Source organism: Podarcis pityusensis (genome assembly GCF_964106645.2).
Source record: "Podarcis pityusensis genome assembly, chromosome: 8".
Lineage (NCBI taxonomy): Eukaryota > Metazoa > Chordata > Lepidosauria > Squamata > Lacertidae > Podarcis > Podarcis pityusensis.
This window is the reverse complement of record NC_138033.1, coordinates 84756029-84779452: the sequence shown is the minus strand read 5'-3', so window position 1 is coordinate 84779452 and position 23424 is coordinate 84756029. Positions and strand designations below refer to the sequence as shown.

The 23424-nt window shown below is 47.2% G+C and overlaps 1 protein-coding gene across 4 annotated transcripts in view; it reads right to left on the bottom strand.

The window, feature by feature from the left end:
* The window catches only part of ANTXR1 (ANTXR cell adhesion molecule 1), a 261071-nt gene that overhangs the window by 191915 nt on the left and 45732 nt on the right, over window positions 1-23424 (bottom strand). For all 4 annotated transcript variants that reach the window (XR_013989664.1, XR_013989665.1, XR_013989666.1 and 1 more), the window contains exons 10-12: window positions 17186-17284; window positions 6911-6980; window positions 5495-5573 (exon numbers count right to left, since the gene is read on the bottom strand). Coding sequence is in view for 1 of the 4 variants with exons in the window: in XM_081017420.1 (XP_080873546.1) it covers window positions 5495-5573; window positions 6911-6980; window positions 17186-17284 (248 nt within the window). In the remaining 3 variants the exon portion in view is untranslated. The remainder of the gene's footprint in view (window positions 1-5494; window positions 5574-6910; window positions 6981-17185; window positions 17285-23424) is intronic.

Genomic DNA, 23424 nt, shown 5'->3' with positions numbered 1-23424 from the left:
AGGGAAGAAGGAGTGAGTGAAGATCTACATCAGGAACAAGGGAGTGGGGGAGGAAATCAAATCAACCTTTATTTGATAGTTGAAGAGGGAATCAAAGGCCATCATGGAGGTGGCTGTGAATCACACCAGGTGGGCGCAGAGCCCAGGAGAGCCGAGAGGGCAGCCTCTGCCATTTCTTCCCTCAGAGTGGAAGGAGACCAGCAGTGCCTCCAATTCGCTGAGAGGCCTCTGTAGAGGTGGCATGGCGGGGGCACTGCTGAGGAGATGGCAGATCCGGCCTCCAAGGAACAGTGGCGAGCAGTGAATTGTTTTGTAGGGGAAGAGTTAGGGCCAGAGGTGCCAGCTTGCGAGGGCGATAGAGGGGGCCCCGACATTACATACATGAGCATCGCACCTCCCTCCCTAAGCCGGGCAGAAGCTTCCTGGGCTTTGAGAAGGAGGCGCCAGGCTCTAATACTTTAATACTCTAATTTACCAGGAACATTTAGGGGACTGGTCTAGTCCCTGTGAGGGACGCAGGTGGCGCTGTGGGTTAAACCACAGACCCTTGGGCTTGCCAATCAGAAGGTCGGAGGTTTGAATCCCCGCGATGGGGTGAGCTCCCGTTGCTCGGTCCCTGCTCCTGCCAACCTAGCAGTTCGAAAGCCCGCCAGTGCAAGTAGATAAATAGGTACCGCTCCGGCGGGAAGGTAAACAGCGTTTCTGTGTGCTGCTCTGGTTCACCAGAAGCTGCTTAGTCATGCTGGCCACATGACCTGGAAGCTGTACGCCGGCTCCCTCGGCCAATAAAGCGAGATGAGCGCCGCAACCCCAGTTGGCCACGACTGGACCTAATGGTCAGGGGTCCCTTTACCTTTACTAGTCCCCGTAGTCCGCTGACAGCACACCATGGCTAAGGAGCTTGCTGCAGCCGTCACCGTCATTGAGGCAGTGGCAGCATCAGCAGGCAGTGCAATCCTTGGAGGCTAGATCTATGGATTCTGCCGCCTGAGGCACTTGCCCCACCTTCCCTCATGGAGCAAGGAACAAATTCCTAGCAAGGAACAAATAACAGTCAACCAAGCCTTAGCACACTGGTTTTTACCTGCTGCTTACTGTGTACTCCCCCCCAGTTGCTGGATGATCATTGTTTAATTGTTTGTTAATTGTGATTCTGGACTGCACCAATGGAAAGGCAGGGAAAGTGTTTTGCAACTCAGAAATCAGCAGCCACACTGGACATGTTGGAAAAGGGTCCAAGTCAACCAAAGACCAAGAAAGACGGGCCCAAAGGAGGGGAAAGAGGCTCAGTTCAGGCTCCCTTGCCCTGAGAGTGATCCTGGCAGCCTAGAGACTGATTGATGAAGTCTCTCCAAACCACTGCACGTCCTGACTCATCACTCGGTAATCACTGCAATAAAACCTGCTGTTCCCTATGAAGGCTGAAAAGGAAGGAAACACAGCTGGAGCATCACAATACAGGCAGAATATTGTTTAAGGCAAAACCACATAATATCATAGCACCCAAGGAGACTTCTTACATAAGAGCTCTGGTGCATAATTCAAGTGTTCAGAGCTGCTCCTGCTGCTGCAAGGATCTACTGTATATAGCCTTTCTCATGCTGAATTCAGCTCCTAACAGTTCAACAGGAGGGGGGCGGGGAAACCCTGTAGAAAACAGAAATTACACTAAGCTGCCTGGGAAAAAGAATCCAGGACTTTTTAATGAATATGGCTCAAGAACATAAGAAAAGCTTGCTGGATCAGGCCAATGGCCCATCAAGTCAAGCATCCTGTTCTCACAATGACTGGCCACAAGCAGGACCTGAGTACAAGATCCCTCTCCCCTCCTGTAGTTTCCAGCAACTGATATTCAGAAGTATTGCTGCCTGCGACTGTGGAGCCAGAACATAACTGTTGAGGCCATTGATCGCCCTCTCCTCCATGAATTTGCCTAATCCCCTTGTATAATCCTGTATACCTGAAGAAGCATCTCCACCCCCATCATTCAGCCCGGACACTGAGATTCAGTGCCGAGGGCCTTCTGGTGGTTCCCTCATTGCAAGAAGTGAGGTTATAGGGAACCAGACAGAGGGCCTTCTCAATAGTGGCACCCGCCCTGTGGAACGACCTCCCATCAGATGTCAAGGCAATAAGCAGCTATCTTATCTTTAAAAGACATCTGAAGGCAGCCCTGTTTAGGGAAGTTTTTAATATTTAATGCTGTATTGTTTTTAACACTTGATTGGAAGCCGCCCAGAGTGGCTGGGGAGACTCAGCCAGATGGGCGGGGTATAAATAAGTTGTTGTTGTTGTTGTTGTTGTTGTTGTTGTTGTTGTTGTTGTTGTTATTCAGTGGCATCACTGCTTCCTGTGGCAGCAATCTCTGTAGTTCAACTACGCGCAGCATGAATAAGGACTTTCTTTTATCTACCTTGAATCATCTAGCATTCAGGATAGGCTGCTGTCTGAAACTCTGAAAAGCAGCTGCTGGACGGAGAAACGGTGTTATTTCAAACCACCCAGAGACCTGCAGGTATAGGGTGGTATATAAATTCAATCAATCAATCAATCACTTTCACTCCAGTCTCTTTCTTGATCAGTCATCGCCATCAGCAAATTAAGTGGTTAGGACTTTTTGCTCAGTGGCTGACATTGAACTGCACTTGCCATTTATATAATCTTTATTATGGTCTATGACCCATAACATAGATACAGAATAAAATACAGACTCATGTAGACAACCCCCCAGGGAAGGGAGACTGAAGCGTTATTTGTTTAGTCATGGGCAGGTTGATCTTTGATTTGTATGACTACCGAAAGAAGCTTTGCCACGGCCACCGTGATATCGTTGGACTTGTTGTCCAGAAGATATTTGATATAGTAGGCTTCAGACTGACCCGGCCAATTTGCCAATACAGTAGTGTTTTAATCAATAGTTCCCTTGCTTGATCATATTGTCCTCAATACAATAAAATATGCCTCATGCAGTCTGGTTTCTCTTCAGATGGTATAAATCTTTCGCACTTGCCATTTTACTGCCCCTTCACTTGGTTTGGAGAGATCCTTTTGTCATCAACAGAACTGGCCCCCTCTCTGCTCTCTCCTTCCATTCACAATCAGAGGCCTCAGCACAGGAGGGCTTCTAGCCCCCAAGTCCTTTAGCCAAAGGGAAACCAGTTCACACAAATGTACAACAGCCAGCTCACTCCTTGTTGGCAAGAGAGCCTGAGTTTCATGCTGCTAGAAGATTTCTCCCAAGGAATGATGCGCAGAGGGCCCTTTTGTCATCAAGTTACCAGCAAGGGCTTAAACTGAAATATTAAATACTTTGGGGAAGGGGAAAAACGAGAGGAAATCGTACCACCTTGTTTTTGCAAGCACCGCAGAAAGTGACATGCATGGCAACGTTGGAAACCAACATACATTAATCATGTCAAGGATCCTGTTGACTCTAGGCTATTTTGCTGGTTGCGTTTCAAAGAGGAGGATGACGACACACCCAAACACACACCAATTTTCTTTAATCCCCACACATCAGCGTTTGGGGACTGCAGTTCTCTAGGCTGCCCACAAATGTATTATATAACTTAGCTTCTTGTTTTGAGAATCCACATGACAACATGCACCAGTTTTGTCTGAGAGATTCAGAACGGGACAAGGAATGAGCTTTGCCCGTACAAAACCCTCCGGGAGCAATCTGGCCGCCCTCACTTGGGCGAAACACCCAATAGTTTCAAGGGAAGTTCTGCTTGGTAACTGCTTGACCACATCGGCTTGCAGTTGGCCCAGACCGTGCAGGATACTCAATTTCTTGGGCAGCATCTAAGACGATTTCCAGCCAAAATGCGTAATGTACAGGATGATGATTGTACAGATGGGACCAAAGGAGGATGGGAAGATGGCTGGCCAGTGGGGAGGAAGGGCAGGGAGGGAGACAAGCACGATTCTTTTCTTACCAGCAATGTCTGGTGCCTCTTGGGACTCCAAGGAAGGTCAACAGGAGGTGGAGCCAAAGCCAATGGCAATCAGGGGCAACTAATTCCAGGTTTGTCTCCAGTGACCCCTTCTCTGCTGAGAACTATGAGGGCAACTGATAGTGTCATAGAATCCTGGAATTGTAGAGCTAGAAGGGGCCCCCCAAAGGTCATCTAGGCCAATCCCCCTGCAGTGCAGGAACCACAGTTAAATACCGTATTTTTTGCTCTATAAGACGCACCAGACCATAAGACGCACCTAGTTTTTGGAGGAGGAAAGTATGAATCTGAATCTCAGAAGCCAGAACAACAAGAGGGATCGCTGTGCAGCGAAAGCAGCAATCCCTTTTGCTGTTCTGGCTTCTGGGATAGCTGCGCAGCCTGCATTTGCTCCATAAGACGCACACACATTTCCCCTTACTTTTTCGGAGGGAAAAGGTGAGTCTTATAGAGCAAAAAAATACGGTAATCTCTGACAGGTGGCTACCCAACCTCTGCTTAGAAACCTCCAATGAAGGAGTGTCCACCACCTTCTGAGGGAGTCCGTTTCACTATTGAACAGCTCTTATTCTCAAAAAGTTATTCCTAATGTTTAGCTGGAATCTCATTTCTTGTAATTTGATTCCAAAAGACAGAGGCTAACAGGCAGGGCTGCCCCCTGAACAGGCTCTAAGAAGGCAGATGGGGCTGGCTGAGAATAGACAGAAGTTGGTGAGGTAGTGCCCAATTATCACCATCATCTTGTTGTTGTTGTTACTATGTTCCTCCTAGGAGCTCAAGGTGGCATACATGGTTCTCCCTCCTCCCATTTTACCCTCACAACACCCCTGTGAGGTAGGCTCTGCTGAGAGATAGCGACTGTCACCCAGGAAGATTCACGTCTTAGTCTGGTCTCCAAGGCGATAGCCCAGTACTCTAACCACTACACCACGCTGGCTCTTGGACCAGTCTTGATTCTCCACAACACTCCTCGCCTCCCCAGGTAAGCCTTGCTGCAGAGATCCTCTAGCACATCTAGTCCAGTGACCAAGAGCTCACTGAAGCAGGGGCTCACAGAATCATAGGATGGTAGAGTTGGAAGGGACCCCAAGGGTCATCTAGTCCAACCCCCTGCAGTGCAAGAATGAGAGCTAAAGTGGCTGTTTCTAGGGAGGGGGTTCCCAAAAGGACCCAGCTGAAGCTGCCAGACCAACCCTTCCCTAAACTGCTCTGCAAATTAAGCAGCACACTCCTATGCACAGAAGACCCATCAAATTCAACTGGTCTTACTCCCAGGGAAGTGCGTCTAGGACTTCAGCCTAGAAGAATTATATTACATAAGGAGGAGCAAATGTCACTGAACAATGAAAGGATCAAAAGGCAATCTTGCCAGATTTCAGCCGTTATCGTCTCTCCCCTTGCATTTCATACCTGTGTCTAAGACACGCAGTCCAGGTGGCCCACATTCCCATTCAAGTCAACAGTAGCCAAAGCAGAGCCATTGCTCTCGATGCTCCCTTAGCGATACCCAAGGATGGATTTCTAAGCTGGCCACTTACACAGTGTGTGCTGGATATGATGACGGAGCTTGAGATGAAGCTGAGCCCATCGTTCATGCTGACCTGGAGAGCAGCTTCCCTAGAAAAAGGGAGGGAGGGCGAGAGTCATTACCCAAACCGGGCACGGACTTACAATCCCCCTAGCTCATGAAAATGTGATGTTGCGGGTTTGGAGGGTGGGGTCAGTCTGAATGATGCCCTGAGTCCCTTCCAACTCTTGAAATCCTGTCTCTGTGGGAGCAGGCGGCGTGAGGGCATCGTTTGGCTGTCTGGTTAAGCACCATGATTTAAAGAAGTGGCTCTGTGCCCTAGAGTGCATGGGTGGGTCTTGCCCCCACCCCCCAGCTGGGCAGACTCAGGCACCATCGCCAAGAACGTGCCATTGGATGCAATGTCGCAAGCGGCCCCAGCCCACCCGCTCGCTTGCCCATCACTTGGGAACTGAGGGAAGACTCGCCCCATCTGCCTGGATTCTTCCCAAGAATGAACACATTTATTTGCAGATAGACATTACAAAAAAACCAACAAGACTGAGAGTTTCCAGTTCAGTCTCATCACAAGGAAGCAGATCCAATTCACCGTATTTTTCGCTCCATAAGACCTAGTTTTTAGAGGGGGAATGCAAGAAAAAAAAATTCTTTAAAGGGAGCGCTGAGCAGAGCCTGTATGCATCCCAGGCTGTGCTCAGAGCTCCCTTTCACGAGCCGCATGGAGCGTGTGTGCGGCGCTTGCAGGCTTTTCCCCAAGAGGGAGAAGGGCAGCCCTCTGTCCCTTCCCCCACCTCCCGCAAAAGCCAGGGATAGCTGTGCGAAGCCTCCTCAGGGCAGAGGGATGAAGGCTCCCCGTGCCCTGAAGAGGCTTCGTGCGGCTAAGCCAGCAGCTAGAACAGCAAGAGGGAGCGCTGCGCAGTGATCCCTTTCGCTGTTCTGGCTTCTGGGATAGCCGCGCAGCCTGCATTCGCTCCATAAGACGCACACACATTTTCCCTTACTTTTTAGGAGGGGAAAAAGTACGTCTTATAGAGCAAAAAATACGGTAGGTTTTTAACCCAGAAACTTCCTATCACTTGAGGAGTACAAAGCTCTACTCTTGCCAAAGACAACTGCAAAGAAGCAAGGGGGATGGGGGCAGCTGTGCCAAGAGAGAGGTGGTCCTGTCTCTGCAGACGTGGAGCTGCAGGTCTGCTTTGGGTAGCCCAGTTAGCCTAATTTCAGCATCAATGGCACCAACATCAGCCGAAGGTGCAGAAGGAATCCTGACAAGCCCACAAAATAAAAGGTTTTATTAAAAAGGGAATAAGGCAGTCATAGAAAAAAGGAAACCTTACCCCTAAATCTCGAGGTTTATAATGAAAACATGCATAACAGAAGAAAGGCAGAAAGAGGTAAGAGCCGCCCCACATTCTAACAAACCTACATGCCAACTTCTCGAAGCACAGGTGCAGGGCAGAGCAGGTAGGTGTCCTCCACTTTGAATGGTTTCTCATCTGAAAAGAGAAGCAGAGAAGGCAGTCTGAGCGCATGTGAGTTGGGCAGAACAACGTTTGCAGGTGGCAATTAAAGTGGGAGCGATTGTATTTGTTTTACCAAAGAACATGCTTACAGTGCTCTGCAACAGTGCTTTTTTTGCAGTTTACAGCAAACTGAAATAGACATAATCTCTCCCCCCCACCCCCAGCTATGTATCCCCAGTTATATACCCATTTCCACCCAAACCTGCGTCCTCCTGTGCTATACCGCACAGCAAGCAAAATCCTCAATAAGATATAGAAAATAGGGGTAGACATCTCTGCTTAGGCTCACATACAAACCTCACACACAAGACAAATACAGTGGTACCTCAGGTTAAGTACTTAATTCGTTCCGGAGGTCTGTTCTTAACCTGAAACTGTTCTTAACCTGAAGCACCACTTTAGCTAATGGGGCCTCCCGCTGCCGCTGCATGATTTCTGTTCTTATCCTGAAGCAAAGCTCTTAACCTGAGGTACTATTTCTATGTAACCTGAAGCGTATGTAACCCGAGGTACCACTGTATATACATAATAAAACCACAGCTGATGTTTCCAAATAAATGCAATTTTCAAAAATCCTATACAGTGGATGGTCGGGTTACAAACGTGATCCGTGTGGGATGCACGTTCGCAACCTGCGTCTGCGCATGTGCGGGTTGTGATTTGGCACTTCTGTGCATGTGCAAAGCGCAATTTCGCGCTTCTGTGCATGTGCGACTGCTGAAACCTGGAAGTAACCCGTTCTGGTATTTCCAGATTTTGGCGGTCCATAACCCAAAAAAATTAGGGATGCGGGTGGCGCTGTGGGTTAAACCACAAATCCTAGGACTTGCCGATCAGAAGGTCGGCGGTTCAAATCCCCGCGATGGGGTGAGCTCCCGTTGCTCAGTCCCTGCTCCTGCCAACCTAGCAGTTCGAAAGCACGTCAAAGTGCAAGTAGATAAATAGGTACCGCTCCGGCAGGAAGGTAAACGGCGTTTCCGTGCGCTGCTCTGGTTCGCCAGAAGCGGCTTAGTCCTGCTGGCCACATGACCCGGAAGCTGTACACAGGCTTCCTCGGTCAGTAAAGCGAGATGAGCGCTGCAACCCCAGAGTCGGCCACAACTGGACCTAATGGTCAGGGGTCCCTTTACCTTTAACCCGAAAAAACACAACCTGAAGCGGCTGTAACCTGAGGTGTGACTGTACAATTAAGATCAGCAGCACTGGAGAGATACTGAGGGACCTATCGGGAGTAAACATGGACCACTGCATGGAGACAAACAAAAGAGGATGCCTTCACCCTGGTGTGGCTCCCTTTCATTACATACACAGCCCAACAAGACAACAACCTAACCCCCCCCCCCCCACAGAATACAAATTGATATGGCTGATTTCACCCAACATCCCTCTTCCCCTCCACCCACAAACAAAACTCACTGCAACCAACTGAATGCAAGCAACCATCCTCTGGGCTCTCCAACCTCTTCCCCCAACCTCACAATGCCTATGGCAGCAGCATCTCACACTGAATGTAACTGACCTTCAGATAGGACTCTATGAACTGAAAACAGAGACGGTATAGGTACCTTTGTTATCCATGAAAATATTTCGATAAAAAACCTTTTTTTAAAAAAAGTCCTATTTCGATGGAAGGATAATCTCACCATGGAAGGCAACGGTACTGAAATAAGTCTGTTTCCCAATGATTTCAATTCATAGAGAAATGGGCAATAAATCAAGTCTCAAAAGATAAAGAAGACCAAAAAAAGGAAATGAATTACTACAACACATTGTAATTTAGAGGAAATACCGCTTAACAGAAAGCGGAGCAGATAGTTGTTCACACTGACCAATGGTTTTAAATAATCATATAAATAAGAAATTATATTTATATATAATTTATAAATACCGTATTTTTCGCTCTATAACACACACCCGACCATAACACGCACGTAGTTTTTAGAGGAGGAAAATCCGTAGGCATGCCACCCGTAGGCATTCCCTCCATAACACGCACAGACATTTCCCCTTACTTTTTAGGAGGAAAAAAGTGAGTGTTATGGTGCAAAAAATACGGTAAGTAATTCCACCAGCAGATGGAAATTCGGAAGTCCCTCTTTTGTAATTTTTGCTAATGTTTCTCTGTTTCTGCTTTCTTTGTTTTTTTCCTTTTCTCTTTTTCTCGATTTCCCCTTTCTCTTGCTTTGTATCTTACGTAGCTGTAATCTTATTGTATGATAGGAAAACCTCAATAAAAATCATATGGGGGGGGGGAAAGATCAGAAAATATAGGGATCACTGGTTCTTGCAACCACCGATAAAAACTTTGCCACTGCTAATGTTCTAGCATTTGTCCGGTCTTCCAATAGGAACCTGACATAGTGAGCCTCTGATTTTCCCAGGAAAGGTACCAGCAAGGGTAATATCAGTTCAGCCCTGGCCTGCTCGTATTTCGCACAGTGCAGCAAAATATGTTTTATAGAATCGATGTCTTGGGCGCACGAGCAAAGTCTGTCCTGGTAGGAAATTAATGTTTTATTATGTTTTTATATATGTTGGAAGCTGCCCAGAGTGGCTAGGGCAACCCAGTCAGATGTGCAGGGTATAAAGAGCAAAATTATTATTATGGTCTAGGACGTCCCTATTTTCATCGGAAAATGTTGGAGGGTATGTAACCAGATGTCCATAGGAAGCCTGAAGGCAGAACCTGCAGGTTCCAGCAACTAGTAGCCATCAGTTGGCCTCTCCTCCATTAACTGGTCTGATCTGCTTTTTAAGCCATCAGTGTTAGTGGCCATTACAGTCTCCTGAATCATAGAATCATAGAGTTGGAAGAGACTACAAGGGCCATCGAGTCCAACCCCCTGCCAAGCAGGAAACACCATCAGAGCACTCCTGACATATGGTTGTCAAGCCTCTGCTTAAAGACCTCCAAAGAAGGAGACTCCACCACACTCCTTGGCAGCAAATTCCACTGTCAAACAGCTCTTACTGTCAGGAAGTTCTTCCTAATGTTTAGGTGGAATCTTCTTTCTTGTAGTTTGGATCCATTGCTCCGTGTCCGCTTCCCTGGAGCAGCAGAAAACAACCTTTCTCCCTCCTCTATGTGACATCCTTTTATATATTTGAACATGGCTATCATATCACCCCTTAACCTCCTCTTCTCCAGGCTAAACATGCCCAGCTCCCTTAGCCGTTCCTCATAAGGCATCGTTTCCAGGCCTTTGACCATTTTGGTTGCCCTCCTCTGGACACGTTCCAGTTTGTCAGTGTCCTTCTTGAACTGTGGTGCCCAGAACTGGACACAGTACTCCAGGTGAGGTCTGACCAGAGCAGAATACAGTGGCACTATTACTTCCCTTGATCTGGATGCTATACTCCTATTGATGCAGCCCAGAATTGCATTGGCTTTTTTAGCTGCCGTGTCACTGAAAGGAGTTCCATAGTTTAACTATGCCCTGAATGAAGGAGGACTTCCTTTTATCTGCCAGGAATCTTCCAAAATTCAGCTTCATTGGATGATCATGAATTCCAGTGTTATGAGGAATTCACTTTCTTCATGCTATGCATAATTTTAGAAACATTTCACCTCTTACTCGCCTTTTCTCTAAACACGGCTTCCATTTTGAAAGGGTCCCTCAGAGAGAGCCAGCGTTGCACAGAGTGTTGGACTAAGACCTGGGGGACCAGGGTTCAACCCCTGACCCGGCCAATTTGGTTGAGTTGGCTTTGGTCAATTTTGACCATTTTAAAGCAAAATCCATCTGCTGCAGAAAAACTTAAGCTAGGTTGTAGAACCATCTTCAGCTGAGCTGAAAGGATCATAGCATCTTTTTAACCTTTTGGACTTGACAATCTTATTTGATTATTTTAGACAATTCCAAAGAACAGCCTTAATCCCACTTTAGCCCCAAAGCCTGCTTTTCATTTCCTCTCGAGTTAGGCCGACAAGGTCTTTTCTTTGAGTTACTCAACATGCTTATGCAGGAACCCAAAGCATCTTGTAGTAAACAATGCTGGTGACTGATTGCAAGGAGACCAGCTGGGCTGGAGTCTGGATGAGCTTGGCATTTCTGCTCCCAGGCAGAACAAGGTTGGCTCAGCATTCCCAGTTTGTCCCCAGTCACCTCAGGAAAATCCCTCAGAGAGTCATAACATCTCGCAACAGTCATTTTGGCTTTCTTTGCTCAGAATATTTTCCCCATTACTTTTCTCAACGTCAACAATACTTAACGCAACCTTGCAAGTTACTAGTCCACAATTTTGGGTTTTTGTTTTGTTTTTTTATACCTAGTCCACCAGCCCAGCCCAGTTATGTTAGAAACTTCTGGCATAAAAGGAACTACTGTAAGACATCTCTTCCTGTTCACCTGGAGAAACTTTTCACTCATTTTATTCTTAAGAGTCACTCAGCCACAGTGGTGTAGTGACTGCAGGGTCACACTAGAACATGGGAGGCTAGGATTCAAATCCTCACTCAGCCATGAAGCTCATGAGGTGACCCTGGGGCCCAGTCAGTACCTCTCAGCCTAGCCTACCTCACAGGATTGTTGTGGGGATTAAATGCACAACCATTACGTCCTCATTCAGTCCCCACAACCACCCTTTGAAGCAGTTTAGGCTGAGAGAAGCAATGAGCTCACTTGCCCAAGTGAGCTCCATGTCCAAGTGGCGATTCGAACTCTGGTCTTGCAGCGCCTTGCTGACACTCTAACCACTACCAGACCCTCTAAGTGTCCCTCTTTTCAAAGGACATCCCTGATTTAGAGAAACCATCCCGGTTTCTGATTTGATCCCGGAATGCCCCATTTTTCCTTAGGATGTCCCTTATTTTCATTGGAGAAATGTTGGAGGGTATGGCGTTATTCCCCCCACCCCCCGGTGGCAACAGAAGGAATCCCTGTATATCGATTTTGTTTTTTATTGTTTAATGTTTTGTTATGTTTTTATATATGTTGGAAGCTGCCCAGAGTGGCTGGGGCAACCCAGTAAGATGGGTGGGGTACAAATAGTAGAATTATCATTATGGAATGGGATGTCCCTATTTTCATCTGAGAAATGTTGGAGGGTATGCACTACATCTCTGTAAGATGTAGCTGAATATCACCCCAAGGTCTCTAGTTTATCCTTCTCTTAGCTTAGTTCAGCCTTCCCCAGCCTAAAAGTCCAGTTGTTCTGGAGGGGACCAGGTTGGGGTCCCTTAGCCAGCCTCTTTTATCCATGACATGATTCAAGGTCTTGTGCTTCCATTTCCTGAGAAGGTTCTCTTTGCCTTCCCCACAATAAATCTGCACATCCTTTGTAGTCTGACATTCCCAAGGGAGTGCAAGTTTAGCTGGCAAGTGGGGAGGGCTCGCTTTTTGCTTGATCATCAGTTGCTGCTTCGTCACAAAATACATCCTTCGGCTGTTCCCCTCCTCCCCTCTGCAGCACAAACAAAAACAGGTGTCCACCATTCCGTCCGACTGCTCCCTGGAAAGACTTCTTGCGAAACAAAATCATGATGCAATTGAAACTGGGATACCAAATTTGAAAAAGTAATTAGACAGCGATGAGCCTCACCGAAGAGTAATTGCCCCAAATCTGCATCTTGACATTGAGGGAATTCTCCTTTTCTACCTATATTTTGTCCTTACCACTAACACCAAACAGATGCCTGTGGGAAACTTGCAAGGAGGATTTGAGCACTCTCTCCTCCTGTGGCTTTCAACAACCAGTATCTGGGACCATTACTGCTTCCTGCGATGGAGGCAGATCATGCCTAGTAGCCACGAACAGACTCCATGAATGCTCATGGGAAGCCTGTAAGCTGGACTTGAATTCAACACCACTGTGCCCACCTGCAGTTCCAAACAACTGCACTCCACTTTCTACACAGGAACCGTCCATTAACTTCCACTCTCTGCTTCCTGCTTCTGAACCAGTTACTGATCCGTAAAAGAACCTCTCTATTCCATGACTACTAATTTCACTCAAGAGTCCTTGGTTAGGGAACTGACCTAACGGTTTTGTCATTGTGTGTTTTAATTTTATGTCGTTTTTATAGTTAAAACAAACTTAAAAGCCAATTAGGCACATAAGTGGCATATAAATCAATAATAAATAACAATTGTCCATGCGAACCACTTGAAAACAAGTCAAATTACTTGCACCCTTGAGTTATTTTTATTTATTATTGGAGAGAACCCTAGGTGTGGCTGGTTTTATGTGTGACACTGTAGTCAATTTAGGGATTGTGAACTTTGAATCTTTACATATCATCTGCTTCCTTGCCAGTGGATCTTCAGTCATGCAACCCTCGGAAATATTCACACCATCCAGAAATGTTTGCTTATTCTGGCGCAGACGTTTTTCCAACTCTCACTATGGTGGCAGCATGGAATATTTCCTCCAACAAAAGAGCCCCTTTAAAAAAAACCAAAACACCCTGAAGTTTATTTTGTGGGGAAGTCAGAATGCAGTCAGAGAGACAGTGCTGGATTCTCCAAGCCAGAAAAATCGCCTGCTCAGGAGCCCAGCGAATGGGAAAGAAGTGTTTTGCTCATGCTGTAATGAAAACCAGGCCGGAATCGTGCTATTATTTCCCTGCTCTGCATCGAAGCATTCAGAGAGCCAAAGCAACTTACGACAGACTTGGGTTGTGAGTGGGTGGAGGGACAAGGGGCTGGAGGCGAATGAATAATATAGGCAGTTATGTCACAGGGTCAGCTGTGTGTGTAGACAGTGAAAAAGGCTGGGGCAAAAAATATATATATCATTCTCTCTAATGGACCGTTCTGTCGTGCTTAAGCTTTTTAAATTGACAGCAGATGCTTCGTCTTCAACTTGGGATAAAATTCCATGTGGAAGAAAGAAGGTGGATCTACTTTTTTCCAGCCACCCCCCACCCCTTTCTCTCTCTTTCTCTCTCTCTCTCACACCTGGAATTGTAAATGTTACAAAGCAGGCTCTCTCCCTTACCAAGAACTTCACAGAATCACATAGTTGGGAGTCAGAAGGGACACCAAGCGTCATCTAGTCCAACGCCTGCAGTGAAGGAATCACAGCTCAATCCGTCTTTAAAAACCTCCTGTGAAGGAGAGTCCACCAGCTTCCGACATAGTCGGCTGCTGAACAGCTCATACCACCAGAAAGTTCTTCCTCATGTTGAGTCGGAATCTGTTTTCTTGTCTTTTGACTCCACTGGTTGGGGTCGTCCCCTCTGGAGCGGCAGAAAACAAGCTTGCTCCACCTTCCATGGGACAGCCCTTCAGGTGCCTGAAGAACGCTATCATGTGACCTCCAGTCTTCTCTTCTGCACCCAAGTCCCTCAACCTTTCCTCAGAAAGACCCTGTTTCATCTTGGTCACCCCTCCTCTGAGCATCTTCCAGGTGGTCAATCTCCTTCTTGAACTGGGCAGAGGACTCCAGGCGGGGTCTGACCAAGGCAGAATTGAGTGGTACAATGACTTCCTTTGCTCTGGATTCATGGATGAACGCTGTGGCTTTTAGAAAACCTCCCCATTGCTCTCCCACTGGTCTAACTGAAGCAGGAATGGCTTGCTGGTTTTGCCTTATCTGTCTCTGGCACCACGAGAAGCTGCACCAAAAGAAGCATCGAGAGCAGCACGATGTGACCTACATACGGCTCCCATCAGGTCCTAATTGATTCAGCTCAGCTTTTAAAGCCGGCAGCAGCCAAGAGTCACATCACCGCCTCAAGAATGCAGGAATGGAGAGGGAGTTCCAAGTTTAAGACTTGAAGGCAGCTCTGTGTCAAACTGTACTAATTTACACTAGGGAAAGGACTCCGTCCAACATCTTCACAAAGGAGACGCAGACATTTTTCTGGAAAAAAATCTAAGAAGGTTATGCTGCCTTTCCCTACTGTAAAAATATGTGGCTCTAGATTTAGCTCAATGGTTCCCAAACTTTTTTTTGCCCTACCCCCGGTTCCATAAATTCATCCCCACTGCCCCCTACCCTATAAAAAGCATTATTCAGAATAGCAGTCTGCATGACCCACTAAAGAAGATAATAACCTCCCAAAATTCAAAACACTAACAATTAATTGCATATCTATTCAAAATGCACTGAATACTATTAAGTTTAATTAACTCAACAGAACTGGTGAACTTGATCCAGTGGTACCAGCTTTTCAAAGTCTCTAATAGTCATTTACACCTCCAGTTTCCCCTCCTGCCCCCACTTGCCTCTTAGCGCCCCCCCCCCAGGAAATCCTACCGCCTCCCAGGGGACAATACTGCGCAATTTGGGAACCACTGATTTAGACCTAGATTCCTTTTGTTGTATCTTCATAATATTATATTTTATATTTTATATTTTATATTTTATATTTTATATTTTATATTTTATATTTTATATTTTATATTTTATATTTTATATTTTATATTTTATATTTTATATTTTATATTTTATATTTTATATTTTATATTTTATATTCAAGGCACGTGATCTTCTGACCTGGCTGTTTTGAGTCTGACCCCAAAACCAGAAGTTTCTTGTTTGCTTGTCAGAAAAAGCTTCTACATAATATGGTGAATCTGAATTTTTATTGAAATGCGTAAGATCAGTCGCTGGTTACCATGAGAGCTTGTTGTTGTTGTTTAGTTGTTTAGTCGTGTCCGACTCTTCGTGACCCCATGGACCAGAGCACGCCAGGAGAGCTTACTTTAACACAAAATGCCGCTTATTATTGTCTGTTTCAGTAACTTATGTCCTCCTTGCCTTCCCACTCAAGCAAACTCAAAGCAACTCACATGATAAAACATGACACGAATGAATCCAGCATAAAACCCCAGCCTAACGACAGCTCAGAGCCTTTTCCCTAGAAGGCAGCAAGTGAGGCAGGCCAACTCAGGAGGCTGATTTTGAGTGCTGTGGAGGGGCTTCAGACTGTTAACTATTTAATTTATTGTTGCCATGGAAAAGGAGAGGTGCTTGTGGGGTTTCCTGCCTCGGATGCCAAAATAACTTGATTAGCCTTGGATCTTTATTGTACCTTGTCATGTGAGGAGATGGAAAGCAGGGTAGCATCTACTTCTCTGCCTCAGGGGGCCAGATACCTGAGACTCATTTACACCTCAAACACCCTGCTGCTGCCCCCTTGCCTCCTAGGGAATCCCACAGCACTCCAGGGGTGTCACCGCTCACTTTGGGAGATACTGCTGCAACCTAACACCATCCCTGCCTCTCCTGGAGACAGACAACATCTGCTATGCTCCTTGACCAGGAGAAGAAGAAGAGGAGTTTGGATTTGATATCCCGCTTTATCACTACCCTAAGGAGTCTCAAAGCAGCTAACATTCTCCTTTCCCTTCCTCCCCCAGAACAAACACTCTGTGAGGTGAGTGGGGCTGAGAGACTTCAGAGAAGTGTGACTGGCCCAAGGTCACCCAGCAGCTGCATGTGGAGGAGTGGGGAATCGAACCCGGTTCACCAGAATACGAGTCTACCGCTCTGAACCACCACACCACACAGGCTCTCAACACAGGAGCTCTCCTGCTTTCCGCAAGGGTTTCCCAAAGTGAAGGGGCAAACATCATGGAAGTGCGGAGGAATGGCAGATGAAATTGATGGACTATATGGAATTGGCGGAAATGACTGGCAGAATCCGTGACCAGGGAGAAGAGTCGGTGGAAGAAGATTGGAAGAAATTTAAAGATTACCTACAGAAATATTGCAAAATTAAAGAATGTTAGAGTGATGATGGATTGAAATTAAGTGGTTTCTAGCTGTACAGGCTTTTAAGTTATATACAGATCAAGATTAAGGATTAGGATTAAAAAGGTTAAAAGAATGGAAAATTGGCTATTAATAGGTAAAAATTTAATGTTATATTATATTAAGATTAAGGATTGGAGGGAAAGGAATTGCTGGACAAACAAACTGAATTGGAATACAAAAGAGGGAGGTATGAGGAGGTCTAGGAAATAAGTAAATCTAAAAGTAGTGATGAAAAGATGGAATTGTTTTTAACTGTTTTTTCTTTTTTTCTTTTTCTGTATTTTGTATTGTGTATTTTTCTTTTTACTTTTAAATTCTTTTTTTTATTGATGTGTCTCTTTTCATGTGAAACTTTAATAAATATCATTAAAAAAACAAACAAACAAACAAACATCACGGAAGTGGACAGCGAGCCAAGCCCGGCACCATTAGCCAACTGAGCATTCAGACAGAGAGAAGAGCGAACTACTCACTGAGCGTGACCGTCTCGTTGATCCTGAAGCTGCAGAGGACGCGATCGACATTGCGAGCGTGGCGAAAGCCGTTCCCCGTCACGACCACTTGGAATGACTCTGGAAAGACAGGGAATTACTGGTTCTCCTCCCCATATCTAATAAAGGCACCACATTCTCTCTCTTTTTTGAAACACCTTTTTTTTTTACTTTTAATATAAAATACAGCAATACAAAATATACTTTCCATCATAACTCAAGTCAAAGAAGATTCAAATCAACCTTATACAGTGGTAGCTCTGGTTGCGAACGGGATCCATCCCGGAGCCCCGTTCTCAACATGAGCAGAACGCAACCCGTGTCTGCGCGTGCGCGGGTTGCGATTTGCCGCTTCTGTGCATGGGCGTGACGTCATTCTGAGTGTCTGCGCATGCGCGAGCGGCAAAACCCGGAAGTAACCTGTTCCGTTACTTCCGGGTCACCGCGGGACGCAACCTGAAAAGATGTAACCTGAACTGAACGTAACAAGAGGTATGACTGTAGAACTAAAAATACTTAGATTCCCCCCTCACCTAAAATAAATAAATAAACAGGAGTTACATCTTGATCATTTCCCTCATCTTTTGCCTCACATAAGAGGGGCCTGCGGGATCAGGCCAATGGCCCATCTAAGTCCAGTATCCCATTCCCACAGTGGCCGACCAGATGCTTGGGGGCTTGTCAATATCATTCTGAAACCCTTCTAGCTCTCTGGGTGCCTCCATGCTCCCCCAGGCTGAACATCTGATATATTACTAAGGAGAAAAAGCAAAAGCAACCACCGTACATCTCCAGGCCTCCTCCTTCCAAAAGAAACTGACCCTGTAAAAGGATTCTTGGGGAGAGTCTGCAAAGGACAGACTGTTGGGCAAATCCCACACAGGTCAGGATCAGTGGCAACTACAACAGGAACACTACACAGCCTTCTAGGACCAGGTGCCAAACTGTCAAAGAATTATAGAATTGCAGAGTTGGAAGGGACCCCAAGGGCCATCTAGTCCAACCCCCTGCAATGCAGGAATCCTGTCCACAGCTGTCCCTGGGTGGGCTCAAACCACCAACCTTCTGGTTAACAGCCAGACGCAATGACCCACTGTGCCACTGGTATTAGGTGTTGCTAAACTACAATTGTCATCGCCCCATACCACTGCCCAGGCCAGCTGATGAGAGCTGGGGTCCAACCACATCTAGAAGTTGCCAGGTTCCCCTCCCCTGCCTTATATTATTATTATTATTTATTTTTTAAAATAATAATCTTTATTGGTTTAAAATACAGACATAAACATAAAAGATCGTTTACAGCAGAAATAAAGAAGAAAAAGGAAAAAAAAGTCAAGATGAAAAAAAGAAAAGAAAAAACTGTACAAAAAGAAACTGCATCTTCTCAAATAACAATTAAATAAAAATTATGGATATAACATTGTCAGGGAACTGCCATCGGAAGGAAGGGAAGTGAAAGGGCTCACACAGGTTGGGAGAGACTCAGCAGCTGAAGAGGGAACCAGTAGGGGGAGAGGAGCTGAGCTGAGGGAAAGGGAGCTGGAGGGATGGCTCAGAGACACTTCCAGCGAAAACAGTGGGGAGGTTTCAGGACCTCCTGTAGGGACACCCACTCCTCGCCGGAAACTGTCACGCAGAGAGTCCAGAAGACGTGTTTCCGTTAAGGAGCTTTTATGTTGGAAGCGATTCCGAAAGCAACCACTGTCGGAATCTGCCAGCGACTGACGGAGCCATGTTTAAGGGGCTCCGTTACAGACAGAGGTTTGCAAACTTGACCAAACTCTGAGGGACTAGGATTTTACACACAAGCAGCTCATCGTCCCATCACAGCATTCCGACAGTCTTCGTGAGCAGCTTGTGCAGGAGAAGGCATCATGAGCAACCCAGCCGGAACCGGAGAAGCAGGAGCTGAAGCGGGTCCAAGCCTGGAAGAAAGGTACCGGGTGTTGGAGGTCCAGCTAGCGCTGCAGACGGCGAGGCTTGAGGAGAGGAGGGCTCAGGATGCAGACAAAAAGGGGAAAGACACCCAGCTCGTCAGAAAGGTACCAGGATTGGTGCAGAAGTTTGGGGGGGAGCCCAAAGACTATCATGGCTTTCGGACAGAGATGCAATATGCCCTCAATCTGCAGTTTGATGAATTCCCTGACGAGGAATCACGAGTGGCTTTCGTGATTGGGCATCTTGAAAAGGGGGCGAGAGACTGGGTTAGACCCCTGATGGCAGCGAATAGTGACGTCCTAAAGGACACGATGAAGTTCTTTCGCGCCATGGATCTGATGTTTTCCAGCGATATTGAACAGGGAGTGGTCCGCAGACAGTTAATGGCTTGCAAACAGGGGAGCCGATCTGTCCGTGAGTACTGGACTGAGTTCACCATGTTGATCCATAAATTGGGGTGGGATCTATCGGCGGAACCCATTCAAATGCTCTTTGAAGAAGGGCTTTCTTCGGCTGTGAAAGACGAACTTTCCCGGGCGCCCAGGGCGGAGTCTATGGACCAGCTGACCAAATCAGCGCTGACCATAGGAGCGCGCCAGGAGGCGAGAGCATTGGAGAGGCGGGAAGGGAAGGGGGAACGTTGGAAGGAGTTCCGCATTCCAGACATTCCAGAGCCAACTTTCCCGCCGGCAGAGCCGATGGAAATCGGAACAGCGCGCGCGCGCGCAGTTTCAAAGCCCAGTGAGGGGGGAAAGAAGGAGGGAAAAGGCGCCCGGAAATGCTATCTCTGCCAACAGCCAGGTCACTTTGCCAGAGTCTGCCCCCAGAGGAAGGAATGGCAAGGGATGGTAGGAGCTGTGGAGGGAAGAGAGGAAGAAATACCGAAGCAAGTAAAAGCCAACGCCTGGCTGCCACCGTCGGGGCACAGCAGCCAGGCCAAAGAGCAGTGAAAGTGCCCACGCCAGAACCTCCTAAACCCGCCCTAGTGATAGAAGTGGCGCTAGAGCTGCCAAACGGACACCCTCTAAAGATAAAGGCGCTGTTGGACTCAGGCAGCTCCTGCAATTTCATGAGCAAAGAGTTTGCAGCTGAACACCAGATACAGACGATCCCTTTAAGCAACCCCCTGCAGGTGACCACGATCGATGGCAGGGAGCTGTTGGGAGGAGAAGTCAGCTTGCAGACCGTCCCAATGATAATGAAGGTGGCAAGGCACACCGAACTGATAGCGTTTAATGTGGCCACCTTGGGAGGAGCTCCCATTATATTGGGGATGAGCTGGCTAGCGTTACATGATCCGCTGGTGGGCTGGCATCAGAGAGTGGTTTCTTTTGGTTCAGCACATTGCTTAGAACACTGCAAAGAGGGAAAGGGTTTGGCAGGGGCCCAAGCCACCCTAGCAGGGACTGAAGTAACGGAGAACGTGAAGGTACCACGACAATACGCAGATCTCCGCGACGTCTTCAGCGAAAGGGAAGCTGACCAACTACCCCCGCATAGACCCTTTGACTGTCAAATCAATTTACTCCCTGGGGCACAGCTCCCTGTAGGCAAGCTGTACGCCATGTCAGACAGAGAGATGCAGGAGCTAAGAGAGTTCATTGACAAGAACCTGAAGAGAGGGTTCATCAGAGAGTCCAGGGCGGTGGGGGGCAGCCCAGTGTTTTTTGTGGATAAAAAAAACACGAACAAGCCGAGGCTTGTGTGTGACTTCAGGGCCTTAAATGCAGTGTCAGAACCAGTGGCTTTCCCTATGCCCAGGATTGACGACATTTTGACAAGGGTCAGGAAGGGAAAGATTTTTACTAAACTGGACCTAAGGGGGGCGTACAACCTGATACGAATAAGGAAGGGGGATGAATGGAAAACCACCATGTTCACCCCTTTGGGGGCATTTGAATATTTAGTTATGCCCTTCGGCCTACAAGGAGGCTCCGCGTGCTTTCAATCGTTTATGAACCACGTCCTGGGGCCTTTGCTTTACAAGAATTGTGTGGCCTTCTTAGACGACGTGTTGGTGTATTCTGAGAATGAGGAGCAGCATGTGAGAGACGTCAGAGAAGTGTTGAGCAGGCTGCAAGCCAACCAGCTGTGGGTGAAACTGGAGAAGTGTCAGTTTCATACCAAGGAGGTGGAATTCCTGGGGTATCGCCTGTCAGACAAGGGATTGGCCATGGATCCCGGCAAGGTCCAGGCGGTGCTGGAATGGAAAACACCCAAAACAAGGAAGGATGTGCAGAGGTTCCTAGGATTTGGGAACTTCTATCGTAAGTTCATCCGAAACTTTGCCCACCTGACGGCGCCCATTACGGACTGTCTCAGCAGTAAGAAGAAGTTCGTTTGGACTGAGGAGGCGGAGCGAGCATTTGAGGAACTAAAAAGGGCCTTCGCCTCGGAACAACAACTCCTGCATGTGGATTTACAAAAACCGATGAGAGTGGAAACTGACGCATCAGACAGAGCTATTGGGGCGGTGCTTCTGCAGCGTGGGAAGGAGAACCGGAGTCAGAAAACACTTGGGTAATGGCAGAAGATATCAATGACGAGGTATTGATAGAAACGTTCCATCAAAGGTTCCCAAGGAAACCTCAGCCTGTGGAGAGGTTCCGGAGGGAATACTTTGGGACCACCGATGAGGAGGAGGAGTTGGAAGGATTCTCGGAATCGGAAGGGGAAGGGGAGATGGACTCTGAGGAGGAGGAGTACTTCGAGACCAGGAACCGCAACAGGTGGAGAGAAGTGTTCGGGACATCGGAAGATGAAGGAAGTTCATTCCGGGGTTTTGCCTCCTCACCGCCCGTAGAGGAGGGGGCGAGAGGGGATGAAGGGGGCCCTGGAGGGGAGGTGGATGTCAGGGAACTGCCATCGGAAGGAAGGGAAGTGAAAGGGCTCACACAGGTTGGGAGAGACTCAGCAGCTGAAGAGGGAACCAGTAGGGGGAGAGGAGCTGAGCTGAGGGAAAGGGAGCTGGAGGGATGGCTCAGAGACACTTCCAGCGAAAACAGTGGGGAGGTTTCAGGACCTCCTGTAGGGACACCCACTCCTCGCCGGAAACTGTCACGCAGAGAGTCCAGAAGACGTGTTTCCGTTAAGGAGCTTTTATGTTGGAAGCGATTCCGAAAGCAACCACTGTCGGAATCTGCCAGCGACTGACGGAGCCATGTTTAAGGGGCTCCGTTACAGACAGAGGTTTGCAAACTTGACCAAACTCTGAGGGACTAGGATTTTACACACAAGCAGCTCATCGTCCCATCACAAACATAAAGCACAGCTTTATGTTATATCGTATTATTTTCATATAATAATAAAAAAAATTATTACATTTTTTTACTTACAGGTATCATTCAAGTTCTGCTAGTATAGTATTATTTGTACAGTATAGGCTTAAATATTCCTTAAATATTCTCCATTCTCCATATACTTTCTGATTTAAAGCTCCTCTAACTCTTCCCATCAGTTCTGCTAGTTGCAAGTACTCTATCATAAGTGTCTGCCACTCTGTTATCATTGGTGTTGTTTTGCTTTTCCAGTTTCTTGCCACAGTATTCTAGCTGCCGTAATTGCCTACAATGAACAATGGTCTTATATTTTTTTAAAATTTAAGTTTTCTGCCTAGTAGAAAAATCTCTGGTCTTTTTTTAAAGATCAGTTATATTAAAAGGAAAAAGCCTAAGACACATGCAAGGAAAGTTTTCTAACCAGATTCCACTTTGCAGTTGTGGCCATTTGTATGTGCAAGAGTGCTTGTAAACCAGAACAAACAGGCGATGGGAAGAGCGAACTGTTATCGCTCCAAACTCCTCTGCAGGAAAAGTGACCCTGGTTTCTGCTGAATCAACTGTTTCGCTGGCTCTTAGCGTGGATGCCGCCCACTCACTGCCTCTCCCCGCGCACGCCTCGAGGGGGGCTCCTGCACTGTAGCGGTGCAAAGCACACAAGTCAACTCAGGAATCTGGGCTGGGCTCCAAGCCACAATTTCTTTCATCCCAAAAGGATCAGCTGCACATCAGGCCAGGCCAATCCATCCCTGCAGGCTGGTGAGCTCATCAGGGGAAGAGGCAAGGCAGCAGAAAGGTGGAAGGTAAGCACCAGCCTTGGGAGAAGGGAGAAAAATCCTCGCCGTTGGCTATGTCTGTCTGTACAAGTTTCTCAGAAGGGTGGTGGGTGCTGCTTGGGGCAGGGGAGGAGGAAAGCTGCAAGGCCTCAAGGCAGGACCCCTTTAGTCATGGTGCGTGCATCAGGTGATCAGTGCCAGCCAATCACCTCAAAGCACTGGCGGAAGC